The sequence below is a fragment of the Hevea brasiliensis genome, chromosome 16 (genome assembly GCF_030052815.1).
Source record: "Hevea brasiliensis isolate MT/VB/25A 57/8 chromosome 16, ASM3005281v1, whole genome shotgun sequence".
In the NCBI taxonomy this organism is placed as follows: domain Eukaryota; kingdom Viridiplantae; phylum Streptophyta; class Magnoliopsida; order Malpighiales; family Euphorbiaceae; genus Hevea; species Hevea brasiliensis.
This window is the reverse complement of record NC_079508.1, coordinates 42,535,089-42,549,646: the sequence shown is the minus strand read 5'-3', so window position 1 is coordinate 42,549,646 and position 14,558 is coordinate 42,535,089. Positions and strand designations below refer to the sequence as shown.

The following is a 14,558-nucleotide window of genomic DNA, read 5'->3' as shown; positions in this document are numbered from 1 at the left end:
TGTAATCTATAATTATTTAAAAATAATATATAATAATTAATTATAAAATATCTTAATCATTAAATATTAAATTAGATAAAGATAATAAAATAAAAGCTCAAAAACTTAATTATCTGAAATTGAAATAGAGTTAAGAATATTTTAGTTATTTTTTTTTACAATTAAAAATATATTAACTATATTTGGACAAGAGGATTAATTTGTTGATATAATAAAAGTTAAGGAATTAAATTATTTTAAATTGAAAATAAAGAGATTAAATTATGAGTTCTGATAAGTTTAAGGGACTAATTTGTAATTTGGATTTTCACACGGCCTGGATCTAATGTTCTACTGTGTTGACTTGCGTAATTCGAATCGGATCCTGACCCGAAGTGTACAAAACTGCTAGGTTAGCTCTCTTAGCCTTGGATTTACATTGCACTGTTAATTCCTTACTATCACGACACTCCTTTCTGCAATGGCCGATGAGTCCAACAGAACTGTAAGAACAATTTCCATATCTCTCTCTTTCTTCCAATTAGAATCTTTAACTCTTTTTCTTTTTCTGTAGATTGATTTTCTTTTCATTAAATTAACAGTCTTAATTGATTTGATTTCCGTTTTGGTATGTGAAAACTATAGGCGTTTTTAGAGATTCAGAGTCGCATGATCGAAACTACTGTCAAATTGAATCAGGTAAGGTGGATCTAGCATATTCAGAAAACTGTAGGAGCTGCTTTTACATAAGTCTTTGTTATCCTGCTAAAGAATATGGTTCCTGGACTTTTTTTATTTTTTTTGGGTTCTTAATCAGTTTGTTTGCCCTTTGTGTTTCTTCTTAATTTGGCTCTGTGTATTTCCTTTTGATTTTACATTCAGTTAATATCTGTTTTGTTGAACAATACTTTCTGCAATCAGGTGCAAAACCAGATGCGAAACAAGGAGGGAGAAAAGAAGCGTGCTTACTTAACATTGGAGGAGTTGCGACAACTGCCTGACGATACAAATACTTACAAATCTATAGGTAAATTGGCAGAATTCCCTTTTTTTTTTAGTGTATTATAATTGAACAAGTTTATTCCCTGGTATTTTGGCTTATAAGTTAATTGTTTTCTGTTTGGATAAGTTATCAATTTGGCATTTTGGTTTCTTCAGTTGACTGTTCTTTGTTGTTTTGCAGGGAGAACGTGTGTAGTTTATGAACCAAATGAATTCAGTTAAATCATGATTTATTGGGTGTTTGGAATTGAAATAGATACATGCTCTCATGAATATCCTCCTCTCTGTTTCTTTCTGTGTCTCTATCTTTGTGTGTGGCCAGGTTTGTCTTGGAGCCAAAGTCTGTTTTAATGAGTGAACAAGATCAGAAGATAAAGGATAGCGAGACTGCAATAGCCTCATGCAGGTATATCTCAGTGTGTGTGTGTGCGTGTGATGTGGGTCATTGTTGGCTCTTGTATATAATGAAAAGCTATTCCATCTCATCTGTCTGCGATCCCGGACCTGTTTTTTGTTTTTATATTTGGATAACTTGCTTCAATGCCTTATCAAATCAGGTATACTAAGACAGTGATTTACTCAGGTCCTGCATTAGGCAAATAAAATTGTAGGTTTTGACAATTACATCATCCATGGGCATCATTTTAATTTTTTTTTTTGGTTCATTTTCTGATAGTAACTATTGCTGTGTGCATGTTGTTGAGAAAGCTAGGAAAATAGAAGTGTGATATGTCTATATATATATATATATATATATATGCATATGCTTAACACAATTAATACAAGCCCAATATGACTCTTGCATTTAAACCTCTCATATTCATAAGAAGAACAATAGTTATATCCACATCATACAAAAATCCCAAATTAAATATGCAGTACCCGTATTAAAATTTTGAAGGAATTTGGCTTATTAATCACCAAAAACAACAAATAATCTGGTTTATTGGAATCCATAATCAAACGAATCCTCGCCATTTGAAAGTTAGACAATATAGAATAGGGTAACTTATAGGTACATCCGATACATTAATAAGTAATATGCTTATCACTTATAAAGAAGCAATTGTTTTGTAACACCCCAAATTTTTAAATTTATTATTTTGTGAGTAATATTAATGTTTTAATTTTATTTAAATTTTAGGAAATTATTTGAAATTTTTCGAATTTTAGAAATCGGGTTTGATTTTTCGAAAATATAAAACTTTGATGATTTATAAAAATTAATTTAAAGACCACGTAGTAAAACTAAAAATATATTTGGAGTTTACAAATTTTTCTGAGTTTTCTAAAATTTTTTTCGGAATTTTTGGACCTCGTTTTTTGTCCCAAGGCAGAGTAAAAATTTAATTTCGGGTACCCTGACCCGAACCGGCCGAATTGAACCAGACCGGATCGGACCGACCAAATCGGGCTAGCTCCTTCTTCTTTTTCCTTCCCACGCGTGTTTTCCTCTCTTCCTCTCTTTCCCATTTTCTTTCTCCTCCCTCACCCCCAGGCCGCGCCGCCGCCACCCAGCCTTCTCCACCTTGCCGGCGCACCGCCCCAGCTCCTCCCCATTGCCGGCCGGCCTTCCAAGCGGCCGGAAACGACGCGCGAAGCTCCTTCTGCGCACGTGCGCCGTTTCGGCTTCCCAGCCGAAATCCGGCCGATTCGGCCACCGATTGGGCCGGGTCTTGTGTCAAACACCATCTACACCTCGAGAGCTTTCCATAGACACCAAGAACACCAAAATCCATCGAGCTGTTTGTCCAATTTTTGTCCGGAAAGTTTTAGCCCATTTCGACTTTTTGGCTAGATTTCTCGCAAACCGTGAACTCTACGAGAAAATCGAGAGTACCAGAGCGCTCCACTCGTCGAGAGTTTCGCGGCAATATAAATTTTAAAATTTTCTGAATCCGTTTTTCGGTGGGTCCCACGGAACTTCGTAGTGTTTTTCCGAGCATTAAATGAGCTTAGAAAATTTCGTAAAAATTATATACTAACCCCCGTGTTGTAGGCTTCGTGTAGGTACCTTCAATTCGCGGAAATTCGACAGTTGTCCGGGTCTGTGAATTTCCGGCCAGACAGACCGGCTACCGAAAAAGTCTCCGAATTGGATCGAGATTTTGGATATCCCACCGTTGTCAGATACCCCGAGCGCGTTCCCAAGATCGGAATCGGCATAGGTAAACCTGAACCTTGCTTTTTCATAATTTTCTAGTGCTTAAATTGGATTAAAAATCCATAAAATATTCGTGGTAGTTCAGAAAATTATGATTCTTTTTGCATTAGTCTAGTAATATTGCTAAGGATCGCGGGGAAAAGTTTTAGAATTTTTAGAGCTTATTTAGGTAGTTTTTGCAAAAAGGATCAATTATAAGGACTAAACTGTAAATTTACATATTGTGATTGATGACTGTTTTGATGGGCCCAGGAGAGGCTGTGTGATGTGATTGAATTGTGAGTGTATGATTTGTGGATATAGAAGTGTGTTTTAAACCCATTTGCAGGTTGGGTAGGTCCTAGGTATAGGGGAGACTCTGCTGGATTTTCGGCACGACTTAGGACGTCTTTGGTCTTTTTCATAGTTTGTATGGAGTCAAATTTATTAAATGATTGTAATAAAATTATCAGGTGACCCGGGACAGCCTTCTTCCTCCGCCTAGCCGCCACAGTGACTACTGTTAAGTCTGTAATTTTAATTGTAATTTCGATATTATTATATATTCAAGTATGCTCATGCATCACTTATATGTATATATCTATGTAGTTAAACTCTAGGCTCGTTTTATGTTGCATTCACAACTGTTAAAGTGCCATGGATGTTGTTGTGGTAATTTGGAGCAGTGTGCGTGTGTTGGCGTGCGTGTGATGTGATGTTGGCTATAGACAGGACGGGTAGACACGGCTTGAGATCTTCGCTAAGACTCGGTCCTTCGGGGTAGACACGGCTTGAGTTCTTCGCTGGGACCCCGATTTGGTTTATTAAGTGGAAGTCCGAGCTGAGTTCTTCGCTGGCACAGGTTGGAATAAGAGAGCTGTATAGGGGATCAGCTCCCATATATGTATTGTTTGACATTATCGGGTGTGTGAGTGCTCCAAATTACCTTTTTACTGTTATGATGTTAAAATATTGCTGATGTTGCATTTCACTCTAAGGTGCATTAGCTTTAGATAGTTATAGAGATTATGGTTAAAATTGATATTTTACTCTCTGAGTCGAACGCTCACTACTGTTCATTATTTTTCAGGCTAAAGGAGAATTTTGTTGTGGTTAACCTGCTTTTCTTCTTCGCAGGTTGTTTATTAATGTTTGTGTAATTCTATTAACTCCTAGAATTTTCGTATGTGTTAGAAATATTTATTTGATTTGAGTCTGTAATATAAATTGTCATGTTGGACCTGTAAACTAATTATATACATGTTTATTGGACTGGATGAGGGAGCTGAGCTCCCATTTACTTTTTATGTTATTATGAGTATGTGGAGGGTGAGCTGAGCTCCCCAATTGATTATATATTGTGTTTACAGGTCGGGTGAGTCAAAAACTCCCCGTTGAAAGGTCCATTTTATGGTTGGATTCTGTCCTGTTGAATTCTTGAAATTGGGCCCAAATGGGCCTTAGAGTTGGATTGAGGAATAGTTAGGCTTACTACGGGTCTCCGGGGCTTTAGGCTGGTCCAGGTCCTAGTGCCGGTCCGACCCATAAGTTGGGTCGTGACATGTTTCTTGAATTTAAAAGTGTGAGACCTATTACTTTGTGAGTAAAGGTGCACATACATCGGAAATATTCAGTAATTTACCAATAAAATAAAGAATAAGAAAAGTTTAGAGTGCGCATCTATTTAGTTTGATAAATCGATTTATCAGTTTAGAATTTTATTTTTATTTTTTTGAATTAATTATAAATTTAATTTTAATTATATTTTTATTTTAACTTTAATTTTAGATTTAATAATAATAAATTAAAATAAATAATAATTATTTAATTTATTTCAATCAATTTATTTTTTTAAAAAATAACTCGACTCGAATTTTTTACTAAATAATTTTTTTATTAAATTTTTAACATAAAAATTAAATCAAAATAACTTTAATAAAAAATTGATTTAAATTTATAAATAAATGAAATATTTTTTTTTATTTAAACTGAATCACAATAACTTAATAAGAAGGAGAGTTGCAAGTAAGAAAAGAAACAAAGATTTAAAAAAAAAGTATGTTGCATTTTTTCATATTTCTATTTTTTTTTTTAATTTGAAATGGTGCATTTTGAGGTGTAGGGATTTTATTTTATTTTATTTTTTTAAATTGATGACATGGAATATTGGCTGACATAATGAATAATCGTACAAAAATTAAAAATTCAACTATTTAATTCTTAAAATTAAATGTAGGCTAAAATCATATATATTTCATTTTTAAAAGTATTTTATATCAGAGAGATAAAAAAATATCATGTATTTTTAAGTTTTTCTCAAGTCAGTATCTGAGGTTAAATTTATGTTTTTTAAAATATAAAAATTAATGGGTTAATTTTATATTAAAATAGATGGACTAAATAATAGTTTTACTAATATTAAAATTAATAGGCTAATAGAAAAATTAGTAAAGAGACTAAATAGTATACTCAACTCAACTCAACTAAGCCTTTATCCCAAAAATTTGGGGTCGGCTATATGGATTCGCTTTTTTCACTCTGAACGATTTTGTGTTAAATCCTCAGAAATGTGTAATGCTTCTAAGTCATGTTGTACTACTCTCCTCCAAGTTAATTTAGTTCTACCCCTTTTTTTCTTTCTATCCTCTAACCTAATGTGCTCTACTTGTCTAACTGGAGCCTCCGTATGTCTACGCTTCACATGACCAAACCACCTCAATCTCCCTTCTCTCAACTTATCTTCAATTGGCACCACTCCTACCTTTTCTCTGATACTCTCATTACGGACTTTATCTAGTCTATTATGGCCACTCATCGACATTAAAATTCTCATCTCTGCAAGTCTTATCTTAGATGCATACGACTCTTTCAAAGGCCCAACACTCACTACCATATAACATAGCTTATCGTATGGTCAGATAAAGAAAATTTTCCTTTTAATTTATTGGGAATCTTACGATCACATAAAACTCCCGTGGCACGTCTCCACTTCAACCATCCGGCTTTAATCCTATGACTAACTAGTATATTTTTTAAAAATAGAAAGACTAAATAGTTAATTTTATCAAAATGCATATATTAAAAAATAATTTTTCTTTTTAAAATTATTAATATTATGATAATTATTTTAAGTTCATTTTTAAATTCAAATAAAGGTATTATTTTAATAAGCAACTGAAGTTATTAAAATAAAAGATCATGAAAACTGATAGAAGTGAAAACTGATAGAAGTGCAAAATTCTTAAAAAAAAAAAACAAAAAATAAAAGCAATGAAAAGAAATTTCTAAGAAGCAAATAAACATAATAGCATCAAAACAAAAGCAAAATGATCAAAGGTCAGGTCAGCGGACCCATAACTAACAACAGACAACAGGTTCCAAGAGCAGCAGCACATCAAGAAGCAGCAAAGCAAATCCAAAGAAAAACAAAGCAAACCCAAAGAAAAACAAAGCGGCAACACGACACCAACAGCACCAAGACCACCAAAAGAATAGGAAGCCCAAAGAAACAACAAACAAGTCCGAGGAAACCAGAGCAATAGCAAGGATCCAGCAGTCCCGGAGTTCTAAATCTCCCTGAAAATATAGCAAAGATAAGTCACAGCTCAGCAATACAATCATGAGATCTAGCTAGTATACAAAATTCCAATTAAAAGTTATTGGGACTAAGAACTAATGATTTTTGGTAGTATAATTTGACCAAGTACCTTTTTTCATGTCTTCGCTGAATTTGTCAAGCATTACTCCTGTTTAAGGATTCAATACCACTTTTCCCTTTGCCTGAAATTTGTGATATTCGTGGAAGCAAGAAATTCGTGAGATATGCAACTGTGGTTATTCACTAATCAAAACTAAAGGAAAGCCAGCTGTATGTTAAAAAAAAAAAAAAAAAGTGAAAAATTAAACCATTCATATGACAAAGCTTAGGTTGAGGAAGAGTAAAAGCTATTAGGAAATGGATCATACCTTGAACAAGTGACTCATTGTTGAATTAAGGTCTGGAGTTCCCATTAATTGATGGTTCTCATCATTTATTTTAAGTTCCTTTAGCTTTGGCATGCTTAATGATCCATAAGAGAATGTCTTCATCCCATTACATTCCCTAAACTTCAAATTTTCTAATAATGGAAATTCAAGGGCGTAAATCCCATTGCAGAAACTCTTGAAACTGGGTAGCTCTTCAAATGTCAGAGACTTTAGTTTAGAAAACACAATTATGTCCTTGCTTGCTTCTTCTTCTTTTTCATCCTCTTTTGGAACTATTATTTCCTCCAACGTATGGCATCTCGTTATGTCTAGTTTTTGGAGTTGTACAAGACACTTAGCCACGGCAACTGATAATATGTTTCTCAAACTGTCGCATTCATAAACTTCTAGCTTTCTCAGCTTCTGAAAGCCAATGACATTTTTTGGAATTTTGTTGAATATGTGCACAAGTTTTGGTAGATGACATAGCCAGACTTCTTCAAAGTGAGAGAGTGTTACAACATTTCCATCATCAGCATTCACTCCTTCAAAATCGAATATCTCCATCAATGAACCGCAGTTGACCACATAAAGCTTTTCCAACTTTTGTACACATTCTATCAGAGTGTAGGGAATCAAATTCACCCAGTCTTGACAGTTTTCAACATCCAAAACACGTACATTACTTAAATCACCATCTGATGGTTGGCCATCCTCTATCCTTCTCAAAGTATTCTTGCGACGGATGAGTAATCTTGTCAACAGCTGTAGTGCTCATCATATCATAGCCACCAAATAAACAATTAAACACAAAAATTAATTACTATAATTGGAGAATGTGAAATGTTACATACGTATATGTGAACTTGATTGTACAAAATTATAACTTGCAGAAAAGGTCTTTGGCCTAGTTGTAAGTAGTGTGGAGACTCTTCTTATTTTACTTACTATAATTTTATATAGTGTTGTGTGAAAATTAGCTCTTAATTATCTCTAGATGTAGCCTACTAGAACTACATTCTAAAATCCTTACTATGGGAAAAGCCAATGTGATTTTTCACCAATCAATTCTAATTATTGATAAAAAGGGAGTTGACAACTTTTAATGAGACTAGAATTATAACTATTTAATTAAGAAAGTGTTACAGAGTAAAGTTATTAAGAAACAGAACATACCGATTCATTTACAGTGCATTTCTCATCAATTATTTTTAGTTGTTGTATCTTTGGCAATTCAAGTGCATAAATCCCACTGTAAAAACCCTTGAAGTTGGGTAAATTCCCAAAAGTCAGAGAGCTTAGTTGAGGGAACAGAATTTTTTGCATGCTTTCTTCTTGTTTTTCTTCATCCTCTTTTCCAATAATTTCCTCCATCATCTTGCAGCTAGTAATCTCTATTTCTTGTAGCTTCACTAGAAGTTTGGCCAAGCCAGGTGAGAAAAGGTTTATTAAATTGTCACAAGATTCTACTACCAACCTTTTTAGGTTTTGGAAGGCTTTGATTTCTGATGGAATCTTAAAGCATACGTGCTTCAAATTTGATAACCTCTTGAAATACATCTCTTCCATAGAATTGAGTACTCCAGTAGTAGCATGGTATTCCTCGAGAATCAGCCCCTCAAATGAAAATATCACTTCCACTGAACCACGAGCAGTAATTTCAAGCATTTTCAAATTTTGCAACCCTTCAATCAATTTGGATGGAAATGCATAATATGTCTCTGTCTTTTCATCAATATGGCTAACAGATGGATCCTCCTGATTCTTGATTAATGAAACCTTCCAAAACAACATATATACTGTATTAAAATACAAAACATTATTTGATAACAAATTTCAATAATATGGTTTTGCTTTTATAGAAAAATCGATAATTAGATTGATAATTTTTTATTTGATGCAAATATTTATAGCATTTAAAATAACATGAACTGATCGATTCAATAACTCTTATGATTTAATAAAAAGTTAATTCTTTAGAGTTTGATTATTTTGACAATTAAATAAATAATTTATTTTTAAACTATTTTTTTTATAATTAACATTTTGAACTAAAGTAATCAATTCATAAATTGATCTAGCTAGAATTATTTGTATATAAAGCGATTTGCCATCTAACCTCTACTATAAATAGGTAAATAACTGTCAAAATACTTATAATGTTATTCAAAAAATGTTTTTTTTTTTTTTATTTATAAAAATAGTATAACTAATTCTTAAGCTGTGATTCTTCAATACACACCGTTTTGAAACGCAGTCGATGGAAGGTAATTTTTTTTGTTTTTAAATATTGTGACAATTAGGTAATAATTCGAATTAGTTTTTGCGTAATTATATTATTAACATTTAATAAACATTTATAATACAGTGAGGATTAGTTTTAGATATTATTGACTAAATGCCATTAACATTTAATCTTTAAAAAAAATATAAAAATCATTTCCGCTGGTTCATTACTTAGATTGAAATAATGCCAAATTAATAAAAACAGTTGAATAATAGTTTATATAATTAATTCATCATGATGCTTTTCTTTTTTTTTATGGAATAATTCATTGATTTCTATTGTCAGTGTAAGGCTTCTAACTCTATATAAAATCATCTTAATGACATAACAATAAGAAATTCAATTAAAACAACTATATATATACAAATTAATTCAATCCAATAAAATTTTAGAATTTCATTCTTTCAAATTAATATACATTAAAATTAAAAATTATATTAATAATGATATAATTTTATAAAAATTTAATTGATTTAGTGGAGGGCAGTGTTACAATTAAACTAAAGATACTCTTACATATAAATAAGAATAACTAAAGAAAGTAAAAGGGTTTAAATACTTTTCAATTAACAGACTCTGTTACTCTAATATATATAATAATTAATAATTTAAATTATTTCAAATTAATAATAATATTTAGTCCAAATGCTCATCTATCAAATAATTAATAATCCATAATTAAAAATTTAAGCACATACCTCTTTGTTGGAAACATTTTTTTGCTCTCCTCCTCTTCTTACTAACCCTCCAATAATTGAGCTTATTGGACACATGACTTTCTTGCCACTGAGGTCACTTTGATCAAAACTTTTCTTCAATGTAGATGAGTCTGAAATTGTAGAACAAAGAATCTTCATTTTGGGACAATCAACCAATGTAAATTCTTTTAATGAGAGCCAGTCAAAAGAAATATGGCTGTCAGCACAAAGAGCCATCAGCTCTGGTAGCACAGAAAGATAAAGCCAAATTAGGTTAGAAAACACTTTTTGGCTTATTCTCTTGTTTTTTTCTTCTTGTGCTTCTGCAACAATATATTCCACCTTAGGACAATAACATATGCTTAAATATTTAAGCTGCTCCAATTGATGAGCTACAGAGAGAGGGAAAACCACTTTTACCAAATGACATTTTTCCAACTCAAGCTTTTGCAAATTTGATAGTAAACAAAGGGATGGAAATAATATAGAAATAATTTCTACTGGTCCATTTGTAAATTGGAGTTGGGCATGCTCAATTTCTGTCTTATTATTCATTCGAGATGTGTTCTGCTGTTCAATATCCTGTCAAACAAAATATATATGTTATTACACAGTTGAATAATAATAAATCCAATTCATGCATGAAGTTTATGTAGGCATTTCTCATGAGTGGGATCTTAGAATTCATTTTTTTTTTTTTAAATTATGAAAGCAATTATTAACAAAATAGAAATTATTTAATTTATTTAATGAAAATAACTATAGAAAAACTAAACAACCCTAAACCGTTTAGCAATAAAATTAATGACGGAAAATTTAGAAGCACTGTCACCAATTCCATTGCTAGGTAAAAGTAATATACTTTTATAAAAATTTAATTTATTTAATGAAAATAACAATAGAAAATAACAATAGAAAAACTCTCATCAATTCCATTGCTAACCAAATGGGCAATTTGTGCTCCATTTGGGAACATAATTATCAACTAAATATTCTCTAGTGCAAATTAAATTTGGCAGCAATTTTGCACATCATTTAACGATAAAATTAGTGATGAAAAATTCTTAAATATAAAAATTCCGTCCCTAATAAATTTAACGACAATGTAAAAATTAAATTATTTTAGAATTCATAAAATTTGTGATTAATCTATCATTAAATTAATTTAATATTTATATTATAATTAATAAAATCCATCTTTAAATTACTTTTCAATTATTTTAAATAATGATATTGAAACAGACTCTATTACTTCAATATATATATAATAAATAACTACTTAAATTATTTCAATTGAATTTAGTGGAATTGATTTGAATTCTAATACAAAATTATAGCAAATGGAAACAATGATCTATTTTTCCTTTGTTTAAGTAAATTCAAATTAATTCTAAACCTTTAACAAGGATCATATATATGTGTAAAATGGAGAGGGAATCATGATTTTTTTAAGTGTTCATTTAAATATTTATTTTATTTTTATAAATGTAAATTTTACTTCGAAATAAAACATTTGAAAATATCAAACTCAAATCCTTTTATATATATATATATATATATATATATTCTAAATAATTAATAATTAAAAATTTAAGAACATACCTCTTTGTTGGAAACATCTTTTTGCTTTCTTCCTCTTCTTACTAACCGTTGAATAACTGAGCTTGTTGGATACATGACTTCCTTGCCACTGAGACCACTTTGATCAAAACTATTCTTCAATGTAGATGAGTCTGGAATTGCAGAACAAAGTTTCTCCATTTTAGGACACTCAAACAACGAAAAGTTTTCTAATGAGGGCCAATCAAAAGAAATATGATTGTCTGCACAAAAAGCCATCAGCTTTGGTAGGCTAAGAAGTTGAAGCAAAATTAGGTTGGGAAACACTATTTTGCTTATTCTCTTGTCTTTTTCTTCTTCTTGTGTTTCCGCAACAATATATTCTATCTCAAAACAATAATGGATTTGTAACTCTTTAAGCTGCACCAATTGTTGAGCGATAGAGGGAGGGAAAGCCACTTTTAACAAACCACACTCGCCCAAGTGAAGCTTTTGTAAATTTGATAGTCGTTGGCGAAGGGATGGAAATAATATAGAAATCATTTCTACTGGTCCAGCTTGGGCATGCTCAATTTCTGTACTATTGTTCCTTTGAGATGTGCTCGGTTGGTCTATACCCTGTAAAACAAAATATATATATTATTGACATATGCAGTTGAATAATAATGGATCCAAATCATGCATGAATTTTGTTTAGCCATTTCCTATGCATGGAATATTAGAATTCAATTTTATTTTTCTAATTAATTATGAAAGCAATTATTAACAAAATAGAAATTATGCCAGCCAAAAGTTACATAATTTTATAAAGATTTAATTTATTTAATGAAAATAACTATAGAAAGTTGAATAACCATATAATTTTAAAACCATTTAGCGATAAAATTAATGACTGAAAATTTCCCAATACAAAAGTACTGTCACCATTTCCATTGCTAATTATGGTGACAATTTTGTGCTCCATTTGGCAATTATGACTAAATATTCTCAAGTGCCAATTAAATTCGACGGTGATTTCGCATATCATTTAATGATGAAATTAGTGATGAAAAATTCTTTAATATAAAACTTTTATTTCTATATTTAACGGCAATATATAAATTAAATTATTTTATAATTAATAAAATTAGTGGTTAATCTATCATTAAATTCATTAAATTTTATATTATAATTAATAAAATCCATCATTAAATTAAATTAAAAGTTTTTTATGATTAATAAAATCTATTGTTAATCAATCATTTTATTAATTTAAAAATTAGATAGTTTTGATTAGAGGGTCACAAAACCTAATTTCTACATCTTTTGTCCTTCTGTTCCTTCTTATTTTTGAACTTGAAGGGGACTCTCTCCCTTTCTCTCTCTCTCTCTCTCTCTCTCTCTCTCTCTGTGATAGCCGTAGCCGTCACTGCTTCCTATATCTCTCTCTTGTTCACTCCCTAAGCCTTTCCTTTTTCTTTGTGAAACAGAGCCCCTCTAAGGTATTGATGGTAAAGTTTCAATTTAGTTCTTATTTCTTTGTTTTATTTCGATTCTTTGTTTGCCATTCTAATTTCTATACTTCCGGCATATCTTGACGGACCATGAAACGCAGCTTCCCAACGAAGTTGAGAGTGGGGGCTAGTTTAGTTTTCACTTATTTGTTTCTTTTCTTTTTAATTTTATCTATTTCCTGGGTAATTGTTGATGGACATATTGCTAGAAGGTTGAGTTGCTTCGTCTAATTCAAAAGCCTAACCAGGGTGAACTTCAATATTGAGCTGTTTTAACAAAGAGGATTGAACCCAAAGGATTTCATTTTCCTCTCTAGATTGTCCTTCTGCAGGTTTGAATTTCAATTTCCTCTCTAGATTGTGCTATTTCGATTGACATTTTAAAGAAATATTTGATCAAATCTCACTAATTTTGAATCCTAACTTTAGAGCAGGCCGTATTTTGTGCTTGTTTGCTTGCTTTTGTTCAATGAAATTTTGAGTTTGTGGTTGCTTGGTCTCTGAGAAAGAGGGAGATGAGATAAGAAATTTTGTTTTTAAGTTTGAAGGAAAATTAACTTTGTTTTGAGTATATTAGTTTTTTCCCCCTCTGGGTAATGAAATTATTTTTGGATAGTAATCAAAGTGAGTGTTTGTGAATCTTTGTTTATTAATTGATTTTTTGGCTTGATTGATTATTCATCGATACGTATAATAAGAAATTTGAATTGCAGAGCCATAGGATATAAAATTATGTTCAAGCCTGTCATGATACTTTATGTCTTAGGTCCCTTAATTTAGAGCAAGAAACTTATTATGGTCTAATTTCCTCCATATGAAGCCCATCAAATTGCTTTGTTTTGAAATATACACTAGCTTAGGAGTTCAGTCATAGTACGTATAAGCTTAAAAACAATCTTAACATATGTTGTTATGCAGTCAAGGCTTGAATTTTTTGTGGCTTTAGCCTACCAGTACCAAGCAATTTAGGTAAGAGCTTAGCCTAGCCTCACAATGGAAATTGGTATTCAATTTTATGTTATGAAATTGTATAAAATTAATTACCAATAGATTCCATCGGTTGCAATGAACCTCATTGATAACCTCATTGGCAAATTTACCATTGGATTTAAAAAAAAAGTTGGTAATTTTAAAAAATTTTTAAAATATATTTTTCAATTAAAATAATAAAATTTTTATTATTTTTAAGATTAATTATTTTTCTTATTTATTATTATAATTGTGTTTTGATTTTATGACTAATAATTATTATAAATACATTATAATGAGAGGAAAAAGTGCTATTTAAAAAAGACAAAAAATAGATATTAGGAAAGAAATGAGGAAAAATTATATTAATATTGAAAGTGGAAAATATAAGGTAAAAAATTAAAAGAGAGAAGAAAAAAAATTAAAAATGAAGAAAATGATAGAAAAGAGAAGAAAATGAG

At 30.9% G+C, this 14,558-nt stretch overlaps 2 protein-coding genes and 1 pseudogene across 3 annotated transcripts in view; 1 reads left to right on the top strand and 2 right to left on the bottom strand.

Moving 5' to 3' along the window:
* Positions 1-14,558, bottom strand: part of LOC110636702 (uncharacterized) — a 172,631-nt pseudogene that overhangs the window by 133,037 nt on the left and 25,036 nt on the right.
* LOC110671154 (prefoldin subunit 1) overlaps positions 369-14,558 on the top strand; it is a 55,170-nt gene continuing 40,980 nt past the window's right edge. The window contains exons 1-4 of the mRNA XM_058138868.1: positions 369-484; positions 625-678; positions 901-1,006; positions 1,163-1,387. The gene's annotated coding sequence lies outside the window, so the exon portion shown is untranslated. The remainder of the gene's footprint in view (positions 485-624; positions 679-900; positions 1,007-1,162; positions 1,388-14,558) is intronic.
* LOC131174824 (uncharacterized) lies at positions 6,389-12,312 on the bottom strand. 2 transcript variants are annotated; one of them, XM_058138865.1, is made up of 7 exons: positions 11,788-12,312; positions 11,678-11,733; positions 10,076-10,657; positions 8,267-8,869; positions 7,091-7,855; positions 6,832-6,904; positions 6,389-6,700 (listed from the first exon to the last, which is right to left on the bottom strand). In XM_058138865.1, the coding sequence occupies exons 1-6, from the start codon at positions 12,176-12,178 to the stop codon at positions 6,875-6,877; spliced, it is 2,427 nt and encodes an 808-aa protein (XP_057994848.1). In that variant the 5' UTR covers positions 12,179-12,312; the 3' UTR covers positions 6,389-6,700; positions 6,832-6,874. The 2 variants fall into 2 exon arrangements, with proteins under 2 accessions (XP_057994848.1, XP_057994847.1); XM_058138864.1 differs by having other exon boundaries at positions 11,678-12,312.

What these genes read in the sequence shown, in the direction of transcription:
- LOC131174824 (XM_058138864.1), bottom strand. Translation starts at nt 12,178, where the DNA reads ATGATTTCTATATTATTTCCATCCCTTCGCCAACGACTATCAAATTTA. An exon ending in AAAATGTTTCCAACAAAGAG is followed by an intron (nt 8,870 to 10,075) that starts GTATGTGCTTAA and finishes TTGTTTTGGAAG; the next exon opens with GTTTCATTAATCAAGAATCA. An exon ending in CAATGAGTCACTTGTTCAAG is followed by an intron (nt 6,905 to 7,090) that starts GTATGATCCATT and finishes CACAAATTTCAG; the next exon opens with GCAAAGGGAAAAGTGGTATT.